The following is a 22,399-nucleotide window of genomic DNA, read 5'->3' as shown; positions in this document are numbered from 1 at the left end:
CTTTTGTGAAAACTTCTGAAGGCACCATTTGGTCATCACATTTGTATAAGGCTGAAGTAATTATTGATCATGAAAGTGTTGGATACCAGTTTTAATGTTTTCAAAGGTTGTATTAAAATATTTTAACTGCTAAAAACAAGCAGCAGCCCTGAACTTTTGAGATTTTGCAGAGGAGCAGTTTTACAACATCAAACACCTGCTCGTCTCTCAGGTTGCCACCTATAAAGGATTTTTCATTGCTAGGAATTATAAATATAAAAAGTATAAACAAGCATGTCTAACAAATGTTAGTTTGTGAAAAAGACAAAAGTTGAAATAATGTATGTGTACCTGCAGTGGCATCTGCAGCAGCTGTGGAACCTGGAACTCCAGCATGTTGTTGAACGTGAGACGACTGTAGAGGTAGAAGCAGAACCCTGGACAACATCGCCCGGCTCTGCAGAGAAAACACTCACTGCATTGGTTTATATTTATATTTTTATTGCTCTATTGTATATATTTTTATGATTTTAACAGTTTATATATATTTTTTTTTACAGTTTCAAATGATGTAATTTTTATGTTTGCTTTTATGTGTTATCAGTGTACACAGCACTTTGGTCAACGGTGTTGTTCTTTTTTTAAGGTGTTTTAAAGTTGTATTATGTTAGTGGTAAATCAGTGGTGGTGCCTCTATCTGCTGAAAGATGGCCAACAAAAACAACAGAAGGACTGCAGAAGCTTACCTTGTGTCATCATTAAAAATAAGGGACTCTGTTATACGCCTCTGTGAATTTTAATGAATGTCTGACTAAATAACGTCCTTTATTATTTTTTTCTAATACCTGACAGGCTGACGAGACTTTAACAAGAACAAGCTCCAACTTCTGGAGCATATGCGTCAAACTCAAGGCCCAGGGGCCAAATATGGCCCTCGTTGACATCTTATCTGGCCCTCAAGATGATGTTTCAAACATAAAATACTTTTATCACTTTAATTTTTTTTTTTGGTAATCTTTGATTATGATGTCAAAAGTGCAACAGAGAATGTCAAATGAGACCAATCAAACTCTTGGAAAAGATGTTGGGTATCTGACTTGAGTTAATGTAGATTCTGAAACCGGCGCTTAGTTTGAAAAAGGTTTTAATTGTGGCCCCGTTTTGTAAGTGAGTTTGACACCCCTGTTATAGAGGAAAGGCTGGAGGCAGCTGGGGTTGGTCTGATGACTGCTGGTCTCACATTCCGTCTTCACTCACACTCCCACTTCCTCTTTGACGATTGACTACATTTGTTCTTCCCCCGTCTCAGAGCCGAGAATTGTAAATACCGCCCGTCCACCCGTCCTGTCATGCTTGCATACAGTGGGGAGAACAAGTATTTGATACACTGTTGATTTTTCAGGTTTTCCCACTTGCAAAGCTTGTAGATGACTGTAATTTTTATCATAGGTACTCTTCAACTGTGAGTGATGGAATCTAAAACAAAAATCCAGAAAAATACAATGTATGATATTTAAATAATTAATTTCAAATTTTATTGTGTGAAATAAGTATTTGATCATCTATCAACCAGTAAGAATTTTGGCTCTCACAGACATGTTAGTTCTTCTTTAAGAAGCCCTCCTGTTCTCCACCCATTACCTGTATTAACTGCACCTGTTTGGACTCGTGACCTGTATAAAAGACACCTGTCCACACACTCAATCAATCAGACTCCAGCATCTCCACAATGCCCAAGACCAGAGAGCTGTGTAAGGACATCAGGGATAAAATTGTAGACCTGCACAAGGCTGGGATGGGCTACAGGACAATAGGCAAGCAGCTTGGTGAGAAGGCAACAACAGCTGGTGCAATTATTAGAAAATGGAAGAAATACAAAATAACGGAAAATCTCCCTCGGTCTGGGGGGCCATGCAAGATCTCACCTCGTGGAGCATCATTGATCTTGAGGAAGGTGAGGAATGAGCCCAGAACTACACGGCAGGACCTGGTCAATGACCTGAATAGAGCTGGGACCACAGTCTCAAAGAAAACAATCAGTAACACTACGCCGTCAAGGATTAAAATCCTGCAGTGCACGCAAGGTGCCCTTCCTCAAGCCAACGCATGTCAAAGCCCGTCTGAAGTTTGCAAATGACCATCTGAATGATCCAGAGGAGGAATGGGAGAAGGTCATGTGGTCTGATGAGAGAAAAATAGAACTTTTTGGTTTAAACTCCACTCGTCATGTTTGGAGGAAGAAGAATGATGAGTACAACCCCAAGAACACCATCCCAACCGTGAAGCATGGCGGTGGAAACATCATTCTTTGGGGATGCTTTTCTGCAAAGGGGACAGGACGACTGCACCATATTGTGGGAAGGATGGATGGGGCCATGTATCGTGAGATTTTGGCCAACAACCTCCTTCCCTCAGTAAGAGCACTGAAGATGGGTCGTGGCTGGGTCTTCCAGCATGATAACGACCCAAAACACACAGCCAGGGCAACTAAAGAGTGGCTCCGTAGGAAACATCTTAAGGTCCTGGAGTGGCCTAGCCAGTCTCCAGACCTGAATCCCATAGAAAATCTTTGGAGGGAGCTTAAAGTCCGTGTGGCCCAGCGACAGCCCCGAAACCTGAAGGCTCTGGAGGAGATCTGTATGGAGGAGTGGGCCAAAATCCCTGCTGCAGTGTGTGCAAACCTGGTCAAGAACTACAGGAAACGTCTGATCTCTGTAATTGCAAACAAAGGTTTCTGTACCAAATATTAAGTTTCATTTTTCTGGTGTATCAAATACTTATTTCACACAATAAAATGGAAACTAATTATTTAAAAATCATACATTGTATTTTTCTGGATTTTTGTTTTAGATTCCATCACTCACAGTTGAAGAGTACCTATGATAAAAATTACAGTCATCTACAAGCTTTGCAAGTGGGAAAACCTGAAAAATCAACAGTCTATCAAATACTTGTTCTCCCCACTGTACATGTTGTGTTAACTTGAAAAATAAGTGATACCAACTTCTATTTTGGTGTGTTGCTACATCTAGGCATAAAAATGTTATTTTCGAAAATTGGGTTGCCACCTCAAAATCCAAGATGGCTGCCACAATATACCGGTATGTCTATTTATCTGTCATGATCCCTGGTTCTCTGTCATCTGCCCCCATGTCATGTTTCTGCTGCTCTGTCATTCTGCCATGCCCCTTCTGCACTTTCAGCTCATCAGCTCTCACCGCACCTCTTCCTGGCCTTATTTAACTCCTCTCACTACTCATCATTGCCAGATTATCATACCTTTCATGGTTTATGATATCCAGCCATCTTGCTCCTGTTCACATTCACGCCTGACTCTCAGACCTGGTTCTTTGGATTCAACCTCACACCTTGTCTTTGGGATTTACCCCTGTGTCTGCCCCTCATCTGATTCTGCTCTTCTGACCGTGGTAGGACCACGTCTTCTGTCCTATGGGTTTTGGATTTACAGATTGCCCATTGGACTTGTTTCTGGACCTTTGATTCTCTGTGCTTGACCCCTGCTTCGCCTTTTGGACCATGACCCTGCATTGCCCTGCTATCCACAGCATTAAAGGCCTCCCTCTGCAGCTACCTTCCCACCAGTTATGGTGACTTCATTACTTCAAGCTCTAACAGGTGGCTCTCACCCCACCTACCTGTGAAGACGTGTTCCCACAGCTGGATCCTGACTCCCACTTGCAGCTGCAGAACTAATAAGTGTTGTGTTTTTACACTCTTGTTGTCTGGCTGAAATCTGAATCCATAAACCTGGTTCTTGACACCACCTTGTGATCTGGATAACTTCAAAACTAAGCAACATGCCAACTTCCATTTTGGTGAGTGGCTGATTCTAGGTGTAATACAGGTCACTATCAAAAATTGGGTTGTCAAAATCCAAGATGGTCACCCCCGTGTGTGTGTGTGTGGCCTCATTTGAGGAAACTATGCTTTCTAATAGGGATGCACGATATTGGATTTTTGGCCGATATCCGATATGCCGATATATTAAAACTCATTTGGCCGATAACCGATGCCGATACTGATATTTTATATGTGTTCCTTTGTCAGAACACAGCCTTCTTATTTAAGCTTATTTGCCACAAAAATTGTGTAACAGCTGTAAGAGCTGGTGACATATATTCAGTACCAGCCATATGATATGCATAGAACTTTAACTTATATTAAATGAAAAGTGTTAAATGTTATTTATTAGGATTAGTCACTTGCGTTGCTGTCTCACTTGTGGAGGTTTGTTCCAGGTTCCTAGCTGCAGTGTAGGATCCTCTGCACTCCTGTGCATGAATGACAGACTTTTTAAGTTCAAAGTTTTTATCTATCCATTGTGTCGTAAGACTAATCATGCTAACGGGGCTAACACAACGTTCAAAATGTCTGTGGTAAAACTCACCCAACAAGTCGTGCTATCAGCTATTAGCTTCTCAATGACGTCGGAAATGGCGGCTTGTACCTCGAGTAACGTTACGTCGGAAAAATATCTCCGACTGCGTGACGATGTAGCGAGGCTCAACGTAGTCCATATAAATCTTCAGAATCCAACATCCTCACCAACGAAAAATAAAACTTCCACACCGCCGACATTTTGAATTTTCCTCTCCGTCATGAGATTGAGTAGGCGCATGTTGAAGTCATCATGTTGCACGGCCGCTGCAACATCATCATGTTGTGCTGCTGCTGCAGGCAAAAACAGCTCCTTTTATATCGGCGAGTTATTTCAATGGAATGGCCGATGTCGGATATTGAAATTTAACGCTAATATCGTCCGATACCGATACCATGCCGATAATATCATACATCCCTACTTTCTAATTTTTTTGTTGCTTAAACGTATAGTTTCCTCAAAAATCTATGGTGGCCAAGGCAACCACTGGCTCCACCATTACACATGGTGGTGGATGAAATTGCACCCTCCACTCGCCAGGATACGTCACTCTGTGCCACCTCAGTCAAGCAAAAAATAAAATATAAACTGCCTCTGTAACTCCTACCCACTTGAATATCCTGCACCAAAAATATTAAGGTTTACTTGCATGTGCTGCTCTATTCCAGTCCAGAAAACAGTCCTCTCCAAAACTACAGACGTTCACTGTTCAAATCCTTTAGCGACGGGAGACATCTGCGTACCGCTTGTTTGCTTTGGACAGGGCTCCCATCTCCTTTTTGTTTTTGAATATTGTTTGTATTAAATTAATTTAAAGCATTGTAGTCTTCTGGACTTCATATGTTACGTGTAATTTTAGTCATTCCTTGTCACGCAACCTGATGCAAAACAAGAACAAGCAGCAGGAAGACCTAAAGCTGCTAGTAGAGCCCAAATATTAAAGTGTGTTTAGTTTTAATGACTAAAGTAAAACAGAATAAATAAAAAATGAGCAACAGCACAGAGAGAAAACTGCTAGTCAGATAGCACATTACAACAGGAAGTGACCGAATCTACCTCACCACAAACATTAAAAGTACCTTTAATAGAAAATCTACTCTAAGACTAAAACGAAGAGTAAACAAATGACGATATCACCTTCCTTTCCTTTGCAGAACTCTGGCCTTGGAGATCCAAGCCGTCTTGAACACGGAAACGCGACTGAGCGTATCGAAGGACTTCTGTAAAAACAAGAAATGTTTGGGTGTAAAATGTTACTGTAAGACTTCGTGCCACATTAACAGCAATTTTTTCTGTGACGGCACCTCTTTGACTTTTCCCGAATCAATAACAAAAACCACATCGCTGATGGTGATGCTTGTTTCAGCCATGTTAGTGGAAAGAATCTGAAATGACAAAATAAAAAAGTGAAATTCAGTTTATTTGCATTTCTTCCATCCATACTCAGACTTACATTGTGTAAATTGTATAATTCGCTGTACAACAAAAGTATGAATATTTGCCACTTTTCATCATGCATGTAGCAAAAAGACAAAGAGAACTACAAAAGTTGACTCACAATCTTCCTGACGCCAGGCGGAGTGGGCAACATGACTCTTTTCTGATCCATAGTCTGCCTGTCTGAATGTAGCGTGAACACCTGGAAACTGGGAGATAACACGCATCCAACCAACTAGCTGTAAGTTCGTGAACAAAGCAATGAGCACAAACACAAAGAGTAAAAGCTTGTTAAAAAAAAAAAGTGCTTATTGTTGTATTAATTACTCCTCTGGTTCAGATTAACCTGGTTGGTTTCCCTAAATGTCAAAAAGTTCTAACGTTGCACTCAAGACAACCTAGTGAAATTCATGAAATTATACAAAAAATACATTCGAGCAGAACAGACATTTACATCTAAGACGTTACTTCGTTTTATTTCTAGCAGTGGAATAAAATGACAATTATTCAGCAAAATTTCAATAACAGTTAAAACTATAATTAGGCTTTTAATGCGACAACAGTTCCTGTCCAGTATCCAAACATGGTAAGAGAATGAACTTATTGATTAAAGTATGTCCCACTCTACTGTCACAGATGGTGCTTTCACCACTTTCTGCTCATTAGTGTAGTTTTTATTTCCAGTTGATCTTTTAACTCCTAAACCAAAACAAATAACATAAATTAGTCTGTGGACAGCCTGTATCATATCAACTAGATCTTTAAGACTGTGCGTTTCATAACCTTTGCTCTCCTTTGAAGACTTCATGCACATCTGGAACCAGTTTGACTGCAGTCTCCTTATGTGCTATAATTGTTTTGTTCATTGACCATAACTACCGGTAATATTGAAAAAACGACCAGACAAATAAAAGAATTGTTGCAGTTGTCGCTAAAAAATCCCCTATAATGTTTGTTCATCATTGTAGAATGGTTCTGTTTAATGGTGAACCTAAACAAAACACAACATAAATATACAGTTTGTTTGAAGGAATGAACATAGCATAAGACTGTTGATCAATAATAAAAATAATGTCTGGTAAAAGGCAGAAGTGGCAATATAAACAATAGTCTTCTAAAAGCTTTAATATAAACATTGATGAGCTGATCAACAGTAGTGGTGTAACGGTACATGTGGGTGTATTGAACCGTTTCGGTACAACATGTTCGGTTCGGTCCACGTGCGTACCGTTTTGGTTATTTTCCCCCTCATTCAATTTTGTTAATGAGAGATTATGCGCCGCGGAACTAAAGTTCCTACGTGTGTTTCAGCACGGCGCTATTATCTTGCAGCACGCGTAGCATTAGCAGCCTAGTATCTCGTTGCGGTCTCCTGTTTGGGAACAATATGGCTTTCTTGTTAAAAGACAAGTGCAAATCCAACGCTGTGTCGACGTCGTTTCACGGATATTGGATCTGCGGCTGGCAACACGTCTGTTAACGCACTTGAAACGACATCATCTGAATGTCTCTTCTAGCAGCTTGGTTGGTGCAAAGAACAATAACAGCAGCATTTAAACAACTTTTATTAGGTCATTCAGATCGGTCCAGAGCAACAACACAAGATGTAGGAGTTTAAAGCTCTGGATCTACGTCCTAATGTTGTTGATGCACCGGCTTTAAGCTATGATTAAAGTTTATAGTTATTGAGCCCCACTGCCTACGACATCCCATCACGTCAACACTTCAGTTAAAAAGTTGTAGCATCACTTTATGAAAAAGCTAAAATTGATATTGTCAACAAGCCCGACCCCAGATTTAAAGCCCTGCCACATCGATGATGAGCGAGAGATTCAAACACCTCGTAACAGAAATGATGACGTTTCACGAAGAGGTACTCTTATTTTATTATTATTATCTAATTACAAGTAAATTTTTTTTATTTAAAATTATCATCTTATTAACTCATTTTTTATCTCTTTGAGCGGTTAGCAGTCTGAGGATGACAGCAGCTGAGTGTTTTTCATCCACCAGATTCAAATTCAAATATACTTTATTAATCCCAAAGGGAAATTAAGTGTTGTCGTAGCTCATCATCCTGGTTTCATTCAAGAGTTGTTATAGACGCTAATAACTGTGGGCAGGAAGGATCTCCTGCAGTGAAGCCAAAGAATCTGGTAACAGATACCGATCCGTCCACCTGGATCCAGCTTGCTGTCAGATCCAGCAGGCCTCTCGGTCCTCCTGGGCAGCAGGACTGCCCAAATGCTGGGAAAAATTCCTTCCAGAGCGATGGTCGCTGCTCCCAGCAGTCTGCAGAGCTCCTCGTCGCCATGGAGAGAAAGCTGAAGGTGCCAGGAGATGATCTTGGTCCTCCCGTTGTCACGAGCGGAGTTTCTCACCAGCTCCAGGATCTTGGTGACCAGGTACTCAAGCACTGCTGTCAGGTTGACGGAAATTCATCCACGGCACCTCTTTTTCAACTCTTTTGGGATTTGGGGCTGTAGTTGAGGTATTTGAGCTTTGAGATGTTAATCAAGTGCTCCTGATTGTTAAAAAACACCTTGTTGCCATGGTTACGCATCATAACAAATGCCCCAAAGTAAAAAGGTTTCAGTAAAAATCCTTGCAGCTGTACAGCATCCAATACCAGAGGAAGTAATCGTCGGAAAAATCGATTTACATCCAGAAAAAAAGTGGAATTAAAGTTTTAAAAGCAATAACTCAGAATGAAAGTAACAGAGCTACTCCAACACGCAACCACCCTAAGAAGTCTGTAATGACTGAACTTGTTTACATGGTATATTTTCAAAATAAGCATTTTGTAAGTCTTTATTTTGGCCTTTTTTGTACCGAAAATTAACCAAACTGAGCCCTCCTTGAAACTGAACTGAACTGTGATTTTTAGCGTACTGTTACACCCCTAGTGAACGCAGTAGATTACTGAGTATACTGGATATACAACAAATAATTACTGAATTTTTTTGCCCGATAAGTCAGTTTTTTTTTTTTTGCATAATTTTTGCATGCCCTGTGACTTGTTGTTGAGCGACGTATTTATGGATTTTTCCCATATTTATAAACCAATTTTTGACTGCGATATGACCATTTTCATTCATTCTGACTGAAAATATTGAACACTACCATTTTCAGCCGCTGGATGGCACTGTGCCATCCAGCCATTGAATCATGTAACAGGTAAAAGTGGCTATTAACGACACTACTGGCTTGCCATAGCCTGCCATCTTTGTTCAGCTCGCATGGAGCAACCTTCAAATCAGCTTCATTTCGCTGCGCCGCCCTGGCAAAATGCAGCTAATTTGACCGCTGACGTGCATTTATTAAGTAAAAGTTCAACTGAGACACACCTTTACTATACTTTTGAGCAAACAAATAATTGTTTAAGGTGGTTATCTTGTTAAATTTCTAAGTAATGTGCAGCGTTCCTCCTTCCTGATTACCTCCCTGTCTCCCAGAGCAGTGAAGCAGCGAATACTTTTGAAATACAGGTGATTTGACCATTAAAGTCCTTTTATTAAGTAAAAGTTCAACTGATACACACCTTTACTATAAAGTCGAACAAACAAATAATTGTTGTTTAGGTGGTTATCTTATTAAATTTAGAAAGAAATGCACAGTGAGTCCTACCATGCATGCGCTTACTTCCACGTATCGGCTTTTGAAATGCAGCTGATTTGACCGTCAAAGTGCATTTATTAAGCAAAAGTTAGACTGAGACACAACTTTACTATAATTTCAAGCAAACAAATAATTGTTTTTAAGTGTTCATCTTGTTAAATTCTTGTCAAAGTCCTCCCACGCATGCTCACGTCAGTGGTGACGCATAATAGATGCGACGTATATGGCAAAATGACGTATTTACGGAATTTTTCCACTTTTTTAGACATACTTGGACTGATGCGACTTATAGGGCGGTGCGAAATGTACGGTGGAAAATACAGTAAGTTGTGATTTTGCCTCATCTGCAAACTGCAAGCAAATAAATTCTTAATTTTAGTGTTTCTACCTGCAGTGCAAATGTGACCAGAGAGAAGAAAATGTAGATGCATTGGTCTCTGCAAAGCATACAAGTTACTAGAACCTTAAGAACCGTGTAATCTGAAAACATTTACCTTGAGCCAAGATTACAATCTGCTTGAGTTAAAGCAAACACAAACTTCATGATTTAAAACATTCATTCTAAAGGAACTTCCATTTGTGTGAATACTGCACAAAATCTCTCCCTTCCTTCTCAGACTGAGCTACCTCTCTGGGTGTGTGGAGAATATCTTGTCGTCATACAGGATGTGGTTCCTGAGGGAGACTATTTCATCATATCCAGGAAGAAAAATAAGGACAGCCCCTAAAAAATCAAGAGAACAAAAGCTCACATTCTGACAGGTTTTATGGTGTGGCTGCTGTGCAGATGAGTCACCTGTGTTACAATTAAAAGTTACACTAATTTCTATAAACCAGCTTTAACTTGGACCATGTTCACCACAGCAAGAAAAACAAACAAGATACTTGTGCTCAGAAAAGTTGTTTACAGCTATTGGGAGAGGCAGTTCTGGTAAGATTAGCTCAGGATTACAAAGACAGCAGGACTTTATGGAGCAGAGATCTTAAGTACGCACTGAGTGTGTTGGAAAACAAATGTGGCGCAGCAAGATGAGAGTTAGAGCCACCAGGTCTATGTCCATAACATTCACTCAGATAAAAAAGATTGGAATACCCACTCAATTTTGGCATGAGGTGTTATTCAAAATTACCACCAATGCAACAAATGCTTGTAAGGCATGTTTATATATTTTTATCTGTTTGTCAGATGTCAACTTGAAACAGCAAATAAAAAGTCAAAACTGATAAACTTCAGCTGTAATACAAATATATGATTTATATTCATTTTGACCTCGATGGATGTCACCGTAGTAATGTGAGACTTGTTTTGTAGCGGCTGTATCATTCTTCCATCAGCAGGCGGCTTGTGTGGCTGTATTCCTGAGTCTCACCTTCAGTGCCAGTGCTGCAGATGTTGCGGAGCAGAGTCATGATGAGCTCGTTATCCACCCTCTGACCATCGAAGCTGTGGTGGTACTGTTTGAGCAGCTCCTGCTCTTCGAGGCCCAGCTCTGCGGTGCCACTCTGTGACAACGCTGACTCCTCCGGGTTGCTCCTTTCCCCTAAAGGTCTGAACAGGAACAAGATAACGTACAGAATTATTCAGCACCTGCAGCCCAACAACCATCAATATCAAACTTGATGGCACAGTAATAAGAGGGGATCAAAACTGCCTTTAATGTAAAGTTTTCTGAATTATTTTGAGCAAGATGAATGTGTTTTAACTCCAAGCTGCCGTCAAAATAAATCAAATCAACAGTAATAAGTCAACATGAAGAGATGTCAATAGACACTTATATCCAAAAATATATATGTTCTCCATGATGTTTTCTCTGAGTTAATGTCCGCCTTGTTGATAAATGCTTGAATATTGCCAGCTTTTTTATACTGATACATTTGTAGTCTTGATTCCTGTTGATGACAGCTTAAAAAAGGTACATCTTGTTCACTATAAAATTAAGTGAGTGCTGTGTTCATTTTTGTTTTTTTGTTCCATCTGACTTCAAAGAAATAAAATACTTACAATCAAACTTTTTCCCTCTTTATAGTATGTGTACTGTGCATAAATAATATTAAATGAATGACGTTAATTAAGAAAACAGGTGAAAATGCCATATATTGGGAAAAGTTTTAAAAGTGCTGGATCTGAGCATTATAAACCATTCTTGTAGCAAATCTGCCACAAGTTTAAGATTGTTGGACCCAAATGCAGATGTTGGTAGCACTGAAAACTGGAAATAGAATTTATTTCAGGGTGGAAATTTAGATTTCTGAGGTCCTCTAAGAAGATGCTGCAGCAGGAGGAACGTTTTTTTACAGCAGTCTCAACCATATCATTGTTTCACAAAAATCTAAATCAGACATTAGGTTCAAATTTCATGGATACTCTGGCCTAACCCACCTTTGGATCAGTTGTATATTTGCATTTACCACAGATAATCTATTTTTCTGTGCAGCTAGCCAGCTCCAGAGGCCATCAGACAGGCTTAGTTAATCCTGGAGTGTTTTCATTGCCAAGCCAGGATTCACCCTGACCAGAAATGTCACAGTGACAGGTAATCCACAGACTGCTACTCATATTTTTATTGAAAATGAAATGCATTGGCCTGCATCACAGCGGTTGTTGAAAAGATTGAAACTAATAAATCAACATGTAAAGTTGCTTCTCCTGAGGCAAGTGATGAAATCAGTATATAAAGCCCAAACGAAACGTTTCTCGATTTTTAGGTGACGTGACGGTGAAAGGAGCACTCAAAATGACTAGATGTTTCAGACATGAAAGAGTGTTTAGAGGCAGGACAAGCCTTCACGATGCAGACAGCCCTGGATGAACAATATTAATTTAATGGAAAACTAAAATGTTATCTGTGCATGATGCTGGGTCCAAAGAAAAACATTGTACTGAACATAAAAATGCAATGAGCATCCCACCGATGATGATGTATTAAAATGCAGCATGACCTCACAGCGGCAGCTTCCCACAATCTGTTCACAAGCATGACATCAAAATATGTTCATGTCTTTCAGCCACACACTCACATGGAAGAACTGAGCAGATCCAAAGCTTCAGCTTGCTTGAAGTGTTTGGCAAAGTCTAAGGCAGTCCTGAAATGAAACGACAACAAGAGTCACACGTGCGTAACATTTTCACAATAATGGCTTGAAAGTTTAGTCTGCGGTCCAAACGGTGACGTCACTGTTTAGGATTTTAAAACTAGCTGCAAACTTACTTGTATGCACAACATTGGAAAAACAAAAGTATCTCTAAACAGAAGAATCACTATTTTCAGTTGTAAAAAGACAGTAATGCCACTTCCTACAGTTTTATCCTACCATCCGTTAACTGCCTTCATATTGATGTCAGCACCCATGCTGAGTAGCTGCTGTATTTGTGGAAGGAATCCTCGCACTGCTGTCGCCATCAGAGCCGTGCACCCTGTCCCACTGTGTGTGTAGTCCACTAGATAACACAGTTCAGGAGGACAGGTGAGAGCCTTACTTTAGGACATGAAGCAGGACTGAAGCATATGAAAATCCCTGACACAGCAACAACTGACTCCATATGAACTAATCTGTAGGGGTGGGACTCTACAAGCACCTCACCATTCAATTTGATTAGAATTGAGAGGGCTGCCATTTGATATTAAAACAATTATCATCACATCTAGATGTATTTAATCCCACTTCAAACTAAATACTGAGCATAAAATCTCTCTGACCTAAAAGACAAATATCCCCTAACATTATACAAGGAGGGCACCCCACAGAGCAGATACAGAACCGAGCACTGCCTACCAAACTGTCTCCCACCCCTGGAGGTAGCGATTCATCTCCCTCACACTGATCCATTTCCTTCAGCCCCTCCCTGGTTGACAACTGTGTGTCGTGCCCCACCCCCCGACAAAAATCACGGAAGAGATGAGCACCCCGCCCCTGCTAAGTAACCTAGGGGAAACACAGCATCAACCATTTTATTCATACCGTGAACAGGTTCGTGGAGGAGGTTGTGGAAGAGCTGACCAAAAACATCCCGGGCCTCATGGAGGAAAATGTTAGCAATGCAGGAGTCCGTTTCCCTCACCAGCCACAGTTCCTGATCAATGATAAGGTTTGTCACAACTCAGTCACTGATCTGAGTGAAACAGTCACAGAAAATAGTTCATTATAGTAATGAAGCTTTGTTTGTTGGTTAAACCGAGCCAGTAAAACTAGAACTTTTTTTTTTTTTAATTAGCTCACTTATCTTTGTAAAATACTTAATGATGATGCTGCAAATCTAGACTTTAAAAGCACATCTTGTTTGTTTCAGATATAAAATCGCAAAAAATGTTGTAGGGCAATAAAATAATGTTAAACGACAAGAAGAGCCAGTGAGTGGAACAATGCGTAGACATCAGTGAACGTCTGGATTACCAGGTGGCTGGTGACCGGGTTATATCCATCTACACAAGCATTGGCATGGAGGCCTGGAGCTAAAAGACAGCTGCGATATTTCCCCCCATCTATGAGGCTGGTCTCCACTGCCTCACACCAATCCATCAGACGTCTCCGCGTTCTCTCCTCTGAAAAAAACATCATTCGTGAGACACACGGAGGAAGTTAGGAGGCGGCCAGCCTTTAGTTTTAGATTCATCAAGAAAGGTCCATACTTTTCTGTGCCTCTTCCTTATATTGGATCACATCCATTCTGCTAAAGCCCGTCAGCTTCAAAATGTCTTCCAAAAAATACTCCTTGACGCCAAAATTACTTGCTTCAACTTCAGAAAAAACAACAACAAACGCAATTGAATAAGTGACCGCCATCACATGCCAAAAACACTGATCACACAGAAACACTAAATTTGCTTTGTTTCAATAACGCCTCATCTTGATTCTGAATTATTATATTTATAAATTATTCTAGATATCCATTTTAGAAGTTGTTAGTCCTGTCAGAATTAAACTATTACTCCAGACTGAGTTCATTCAAAACATTTACAACATGTTAGTTAATAATTCTTTAATTTGTCCATCAAACCCCACTTAAAAATGGACGGAATACCTCTTTAATGCTCATCTTTAGAATTGATTACGTGCAGTGGACTTACGATAGATAACAGGGCAGGAGCTGAAGTACTGACGTAATGGGTCTACATCCAGAGCTGCGCTGGAGAGAATCAGTTTGAGTGTGGGGATCTTCTGAAGCAGGTCCCTCATCTTGGTGAGCAGGAAGTCAGTCAGACTGTCACGCTCGTGCACGTCATCCTGTTGACATCAAGCTCTAAGCCTAAACATAGCTGAAGATGATTCAGTTTCTCTTGTTTTGTAGCTATTCTGCTTACCAGGATGACATGAGTGACAGTAAGGCTGAGGTCTCCTGGGATCAATGTTCTGAGGAGGACTCCACTTGTGCAAAACGTCAACAGTGTCATCGGAGAGGTCCTGAGATTGGAAAAAATTAAAGTTATGAATGTTTCAGAAAACAAAAAGCTCTCAAAGGACTCGTTTTTATTGTTTGTCTTAAACAGTACTGGTAGTTTTGCAAACGGACACTGAAAGTGTTTGTTTTTTTTAGGATTTTCCTTCATTTGTAAAGAACCATGAAGTTTAACGTTTTTGTTAAACGTAACCTAAGCTCTATAACGGATCTCACTTTTTCTCACACTGCATAACAAGATGGCACCGCAGAACACCCGCAGACAAAATGGATATTTTTCTACCTCAAACCGTTGTGCATTCACTGAGTTTACAGGAAATTACATTTTATTGAAATGATTTAATGCATCAGTTTTAAATCTCAGACTCTTGAGTACAGCTGACAAACAAAACATAGAAAATACTTTCACCCTTGAAGTGAGGAGTTCGGTGACCATGGTTTATGCAGCATAGTGGCATCACTTGAAATTAAAAGGCCTGCTCTGTGTGACTACATTTATCCTTTGACAAAATATTTCTGCTAAAGTGTGATGTCACATCCACAAAGCATGAGGGTATACTGAATGGTCGGCTGAATCTTAAAAAGCTGCAGAACATACAAGACAAACAACATTTTTGACTAATTCTGTAAACTCCTGCAATTGCAAAATTACTACATAAAGCTTATTAATAAAACTTTGTATTGTTTCACATATGACCTGGTTTGTGGTCATGTTAATGGATCCTATTTCCAGGGGGATACATCAAATGTAATGTTTACTTTTATTACGCAGGACCAGTCACTCGTCACGATAGCCCCTTTGTTAACATGGGGTGTCAATACAGAGGATTTAGTCCGTCCTTCCATGTCCTTTACAAGGTTTTCTCTTTCGGGTTATGGGGAAGCTGGTGTCCAATCACTATGCAAGGGGTGAGGGACATCCTGGACAGGTCACAGCTCCATCACAGGGACACATACAGTAGAGACAAACAACCACTCACATTCGCACATGGACAATTTAGAGTTACCAGTTAAGATAATTCAGTGCCGATTATTATGATTATATGAACACGGGGGAAAAACCAACAGAATTTTACTTGTAATATTTTTTGTACAATACATTTGTTTGCAGGTATATCAATGTTATTTTAACCAATTCTAATCTAAGTGATCTTAGTGAAACATACATGCTCTCCAGTCGGCTGTGATAGCCAATGGTCTGACCCACGCTTTCCCCTCGCTCAGCTGCCACTCTCTCAGCCACAGCGATAGCAGCCAGGCGTCTGGGCTGCGTGCAGAACATCCTGCAGGGCTGACCATTCTCGCTGCAGTCCTCCAACAAAAACTGTGGGATCTGGACAATTCAAAGATATAGCAAAAGATTTATTACATTTTATTTAATAATACTGTTTGTTTAAAGCTCTTTAATACACATTCATATCTTTACAACACACAGAAAGTGCAGAACGGCTACTAAACATCCTCCCAGTCAAATCTTCCAATAATTGTTGAAATATTTTACCAAATAAATAATAATAAATTAATAAAAAAAATTCAATTTAAAAATGTGATTTGGCTGAGGATCAGATTGGTGTTGGTTATTATTTAGGAACAAGTTTCAATTCAACAGTTTAGTGTAATATGTTTATATGTTTATAATGTGTATAATATGTTTTATAATATGTTTTGTTTATTGATGTTGCTGTTGTCCATTGTTGTCATCTTTCTTTGTTGAAATCAGGTCTCTCTTGTAAATGAGTCCTCGAGGCTCAATGGGATTTACCTGTCTAAATAAAGGTTGATTGAATATGGTTGGTTTATTTTTGAGCAATCTTTGAGGGATGAAACAAAAACAAAGCTAACTGATAAAGATGTGGGGTACACTCCAGACCAGCGACTTGTCGTTTCTATTAATAACATTTTCTCTTTTTTATAAGTTTCTTTAGAGACTGAGAAATTAAACAGGGGTTTCCAGTTGTTAACCAGACAACCAGCTCTCGCCTCAAGGTTGTCCGGCGGACCACCAAGTGAAATAGACATGGATTAAAGCTCTCCGTCCGCAACTGATTTCCATCATCTGTAAAAAATGAAAGAGGGAATGTGATACAGGAATTAAACTGGTGCTGCTTTCAACAAATAGAGAACAAGAGCCACAGTTTGACCCAGTCAGAGCAGGGCGGGTGTGCGCTGTACTCCTAGAGCCAGACAGGTGCAGGTCAGAGCACCAATCAGTGTTTCCTGTACTATTTTCCAAGTATGACGCCTCTCTACCCTAACTGAAGGTGATGACATGTAATGAATTATTAAAAAGGTAAGTGTTCGCACACGACCAATTCACTGCAGCCACCCCAAACTCACGATTTTTCTCTCTGTGAGTCAGTTTCAGGTGTTTGTAGTTAATCATCCATCCATCATCTTTTACCCGATTCTTCCTTTTCAGGTCGCGGGGGTCACTGGTGCCCATGTCCAGCTATCACTGTGTGAGAGGCGGGGGACACCCTGGACAGGTTCAAGTCCATCACAGGGACACATAGAGACAAACGAGGCAAACTCTCCCACTCACACCTAGAGACAATTTAAAGTTACCAATCAGCCTAACATGCATGTTTTTGGTCTGTGGGAGGAAACTGGAGTACCCGGAGAAAACCCACGCATGTACGGAAAGAACATGCAAACTCCACCCAGAAAGGCCCCTGGACCAGGATTTGAACCGGGGACCTGCTCGCTGAGAGGCAGCAGCTCTACCAACTGCGCCAATCATAATATCTGCAAATTTCAATTACTCTGTGTTTTAGCAACAACAAGGTGTTTTTACAGTTTGGAAGAGCTAAACTTGATTATAATTAGAACCAAACCAAGATGTAACTGTACTGTGATACATCTAATTTAACAAATGATCAAATATGGAAAATAATAAGTACTAAACGACTACATGTGTACAAGGAACACGCTGGAGGAACAAAGAAACACGTTTGACACCTAATGTCGATTCAGAATCACCAGTTAATGCATGCATGTTTACTGTGGGACAACGGAGGAAAGTCACACATGACAAAGGAGAACATATGAACTCCACACTGAAAGGGCCCAGATGATTTTGAAAGGTGACCTTCTTTTTGTTGTGTGGGCATGTGATACCAGTACACCAGCATCCACCACAATGGGTCTAACTCAAGAAAATAAAAATCCAGGCACCTCTTTTAAAAATACTGGGCGCAAAAACACGTTTCAACACCCAGTCATTCCACTGGTAGAGGCAAAAACAGATTAAATGACGTGAAACTGTTCAAATAAGCATTAATAAAAATCTGGAGTGACATCCTGAAAGATATTTGCATGCTAGACACCTGAGTAATCTCACAGATACAAAAGGTTTTATAGATACAGGTGTCACAAATTCCCCAAACAAGAACTGTACTGACATTTGTGTCGGGTCCTTTGACCATCTGACTGTTTCTAATGTATCAGACCCACCTGGGTAGTTTTTCCAGAGCCGGTCTCTCCCACAACAATTACTACTCGGTTTTCTCTGATCAGTTTGACAATCTCTTCTCGATGTTTATGCGCAGGCAGAGAGCACCGAAACTTGTCCAGTTCTGATGGAGTCCTCTTCTGAGGGACCATAGGAATGCCGTTGTTTAAGCCCCCACATGCCCTGTTCTTGTCGTAAGTGTGTTCTAAAAGAGGAACAGAAGATGACCGTACATATGAGTACAGTACTTATAGTTAGTATATTATCTGCAGTAGACAGCACTAAAAAGTAATTATGCAAGTTTAGAACATAAGAGAGGAAGTCTTGTGAGGGAAATCAAGCTAATCCTAGCTCTAACCATAACCTTAACGATTACCAGTACAAGCCTAGCCTTAACCATGACTCAACTATATTTAAATTATTTTATATGTGTGTTATTTTGTATACGTTCCTGCCCTAGATGCGCTCTTTCTTTCCATACTAAGCACAGAATACAACTAGCAAACACACAGTAATAATCTACCTGTGAGTACATGCACCTACCCGGATGTCACGTAACATTCACTGCACCAGAAGAAGTTTATTTCAAATAACCTAAGAATTGACCTGATCTCAAGTTCAGCGTGCCTCGTGTTGGTCTCCATATCCAACCTTGAGCAGTCACTGGGCATCATCGAAGATTACCGACAAAAAATATGAGAAAAACGTAACCTAAACTCAATTTAATCCTAAACCTAACCTCGCCTGATGTTCCATATTAGGCCTGTGCCTTGGACCTCATAGGAACTACTGGTCCTGTACACACACATGCACAATTACCAGTTTCTGTAGCCGAGCTCATGCTGCTTCTGGGCTGCATGTCTGCACATTCCTTCTTGTTGATGGGAAACCTCTGAAGGAGACTGTAGACGGTATACAAAGAACTGTGGGAGATTGAAAGGGAGATGTTTGGTGGTTTGTCTGAAACATCCCTCTTCTTCACGGTCAAGAAGCGACTGGATCCCTTTCTGGGAAAAAAATAAATAAAGAAGCCTCTGTTAATGTACTTGATTAAAATATAAAATAAAATTTTACATTACTATGGGTCTAACGACTGCAAATGGACTGCACTTGTATAGAACCTTTCTATCTTATCAAGCTACTCAATAAATAAATAATAATAATAATATAAACAACTCATGGCTCATCCATCAATCAGCCAATTGGGTCATGTCCAACCTTACTTTGAAAAACTGTGATATAGCGAATCCTCAAAAAACGAACCGTGAATTAGCGAGGGTCTACTGTATATCTGTACGAAGACTAAACAGTGCTTTATTACATTCATACGCTGATGGGACACACAGGAGGGGTTCAGTGTCTTGCGCAGGGACACTTCAGCATGTGATTGCTGGTAGAGTCAAACCCCCAACTCCTGCATTGGAGGACAACTGCTCTAACCACTCAGCCCCAGCAGAAAACATCCGTGTGGCTAATACCACCATATTAAAAAAAAAAAACAAGAGCTCTGGAAGCATTGTTTATCTCTTTAAATGTTAATAATAAAAAAGATGACGATGACAAAAAAATTAAGTAGCTTCAATCCTTATGCATATAATGTAATTAAAAGGTAACTAAATGGTTAAAATGTGATTAATCATTTTTGTTGGTCTTTGTTGATTTTAGAAGAAAAAAGAAACAGTTTGTTTAGGTTTTTCTTGTCCTGTGTAAAAGCTGCTGTTTACTTGCTTTCTTCTATATAAGGTGCCAACCTCGAGCAAATAAAACAGATGGCTGGAATGAGGCAGAAACATGAAACTTGTCCCAGTGTATGAAATCAGTATGAAAATACATCCTCCCCAAAAAGTGCACTGTTCAAATTGAAGGTCACATGTCAGTAGGTTGGTGGAAATAGAGGATTGGACTCAAGTTCAGACAGACATGAAGAGTTCAAAGGTTAAACTTTAAAAAATAAAAAACTTTATTTTAATTAACTAAAACAAAGTGGCTGGCGAGACAGCCAAAACCTCAACTAAAACAAAACTAAAAGATAAACTCAAGCAACTAAGTCAAATAACAGAATGTGACATCAGCATTTGGTGACCTTTTAAAAATTCACCAATTCATTACTTTTCGCTGTATAAGTCGCACCTTTTTGAATAAATTAGCATGTTCTGTGACTTACACAGTGAAGTAACTTATTTATGTTTCTTTTCCCATATTTATAACCCAATTTTTGCTGAGATCTGACGATTTCATTCATTTTGACGTGGAAAATATTGAACACTACCATTTTCAGGCGCTAGGGGGCGCTCAACTAATATGGCAAGCCAAGTGTCTCATTAATAGGTAAAAGTGGCTATCAATGAGACACTTGGCTTGCCATACAAGCCACCTTCATCTCGCTCCGGAACTCCTGGAGCAAACGTCAAATCAGCTGCATTTCACCGCGCCGCCCAGAAGAAATGCAGCTGATTTGACCGTCAAAGTGCATTTATTAAGGAAAAGTTCAACTGAGAAATTGTTTAAAGTGTTAATCTTGTTAAATTCTTGTTCAAGTCCTCCCGTGCACGCTCCCGTGGCCACCATTTGGCAACCAATTGATTTTTGGCACAACACCGACCTCGTTTCCGGGTTGTCAGCGGCGACGCATAATAGATGCGACTTATACGGCGAAGCGACTTATTTATGTATTTTTCCACTTCATTAGACATATTTGGACTGATGCAACTTATACGGTGGTGTGCCGTGTACGGCGGAAAGTACGGTAAATAAAAAGATACGGTAAGTGACATTCAGTTCTTATATTTAGTCTGCATTAGTTGCTAAATTAACATAAAATGTCAGAAACTGTCCTATGGCCATCAGTCACTTAAACTGCAAAGAAATGAGCCGATTCTTTTACTGTAATAGGAATCCCTGTAAAGGTATGGTGTCATCTTTAGCTCCAAGGGTCCATTTGACGGAGCTTCTTTTGAGTGAATGTGAGACAGATCTACTGAAAAAACTTACCCTGTGCTCTTGGAAATGTAGCCCATGGACTTTGCCGCTTGATGAACAAATGCCCTCTCAGCACCGTAAAAGGAGGATGGAAATTCCATCTCTGCACAGTCAGAGGCAGCAACGAGTAAATGAAAGCATACACCATATAAACACCTTCTTACACTGACATACACTTACTGTGACAGTGATATTCACTTATCATTTAATTTGACAATATTTATTATTTTGAAATCAAAGACAGAGAAAGGGGAAGTGATTAGAGTTTGAGATTGACATAGAAGTGTCCATGCCGTCAATAAAAGTTATAACAAAACCAACATGAGCATTAGTGAATAAAAACCTAAGTGAATAGTGACAAGGATGCACCACACACTCCAGTTAATATACTTGTGCATCGTATAAAGAGACCATAAATAAACATATAATATATAATAAAGCAGAGACATCAGGAAAACAGTCTGTACCTTTCTCGTCACTGTAGCGAAACCTCTCCAGAGAGCGGTTCACTGACATCTTGATGAATTCGTCGACCGGAAGATTTTTGGAGGCCTTAGCGCCGGAGCCATGAGCTGGCATGTTCCGGGTGTTGGGCATTTTTTGAGACGTTCCAGCAGCATTAAACATGATGTGCTGCAACAAAACAAGCAACTGTCTCATCAGATGTCACCAAAAGCTATGAAATGTAAACACAAATGCTCTTGTTTTAAAGAAGCCTCTCAAAATGCAACTAAATAATCACTGTGCAGCCCACATGACTGTAATGCTTCGATTTCCTCTGATACACTAAACTTTTCTACAGACCTACAAAATAGCAGCAGCAGAGATTTGTGACCACCCAACTATCTTTCGTTCAAGTGGGTACTACTCTACTTTGTACGTTTCTCTTGATATTTAAAATTTGTAATTAACTAGGAGTATTTAAGATGTGAAAATTGGACAGACTTGGTTATTACAACTTACTACAGCTATTAAAGTTATTACAACCACTAAAACTGTGCATAGGCAAAAAAATACTATTAATGACAATTCATTGGTGTAACTTTTAGTTGTGACACTGGTTTGGCTCATAAAACAAACCAGCAAAGCTCTGCTGTGGTTAACGTGTGGGAGTTCTGGTTCTGCCAGCCACACCCACTCT

At 40.0% G+C, this 22,399-nt stretch overlaps 1 protein-coding gene across 1 annotated transcript in view; it reads right to left on the bottom strand.

The window, feature by feature from the left end:
• Positions 1–21,885, bottom strand: part of LOC119412129 (3'-5' RNA helicase YTHDC2) — a 34,352-nt gene extending 12,467 nt beyond the window's left edge. Inside the window, exons 1-18 of the mRNA XM_037679104.1 lie at positions 21,726–21,885; positions 21,271–21,361; positions 19,099–19,286; positions 18,282–18,484; positions 15,995–16,161; positions 14,734–14,833; positions 14,500–14,656; positions 14,062–14,169; positions 13,826–13,974; positions 13,394–13,505; positions 12,746–12,872; positions 12,452–12,517; positions 10,804–10,982; positions 10,061–10,157; positions 5,937–6,024; positions 5,683–5,763; positions 5,516–5,598; positions 331–436 (exon numbers count right to left, since the gene is read on the bottom strand). Coding sequence (XP_037535032.1) covers positions 331–436; positions 5,516–5,598; positions 5,683–5,763; positions 5,937–6,024; positions 10,061–10,157; positions 10,804–10,982; positions 12,452–12,517; positions 12,746–12,872; positions 13,394–13,505; positions 13,826–13,974; positions 14,062–14,169; positions 14,500–14,656; positions 14,734–14,833; positions 15,995–16,161; positions 18,282–18,484; positions 19,099–19,286; positions 21,271–21,361; positions 21,726–21,885 — 2,262 coding nt within the window. The remainder of the gene's footprint in view (positions 1–330; positions 437–5,515; positions 5,599–5,682; positions 5,764–5,936; positions 6,025–10,060; positions 10,158–10,803; positions 10,983–12,451; positions 12,518–12,745; positions 12,873–13,393; positions 13,506–13,825; positions 13,975–14,061; positions 14,170–14,499; positions 14,657–14,733; positions 14,834–15,994; positions 16,162–18,281; positions 18,485–19,098; positions 19,287–21,270; positions 21,362–21,725) is intronic.
• Between the last annotated feature and the right edge of the window lie 514 nt (positions 21,886–22,399).

This window comes from Nematolebias whitei, chromosome 7 (genome assembly GCF_014905685.2).
Source record: "Nematolebias whitei isolate Nwh7 chromosome 7, NemWhi1, whole genome shotgun sequence".
NCBI lineage: Eukaryota > Metazoa > Chordata > Actinopteri > Cyprinodontiformes > Rivulidae > Nematolebias > Nematolebias whitei.
This window is presented reverse-complemented; position numbering and strand designations above follow the sequence as displayed.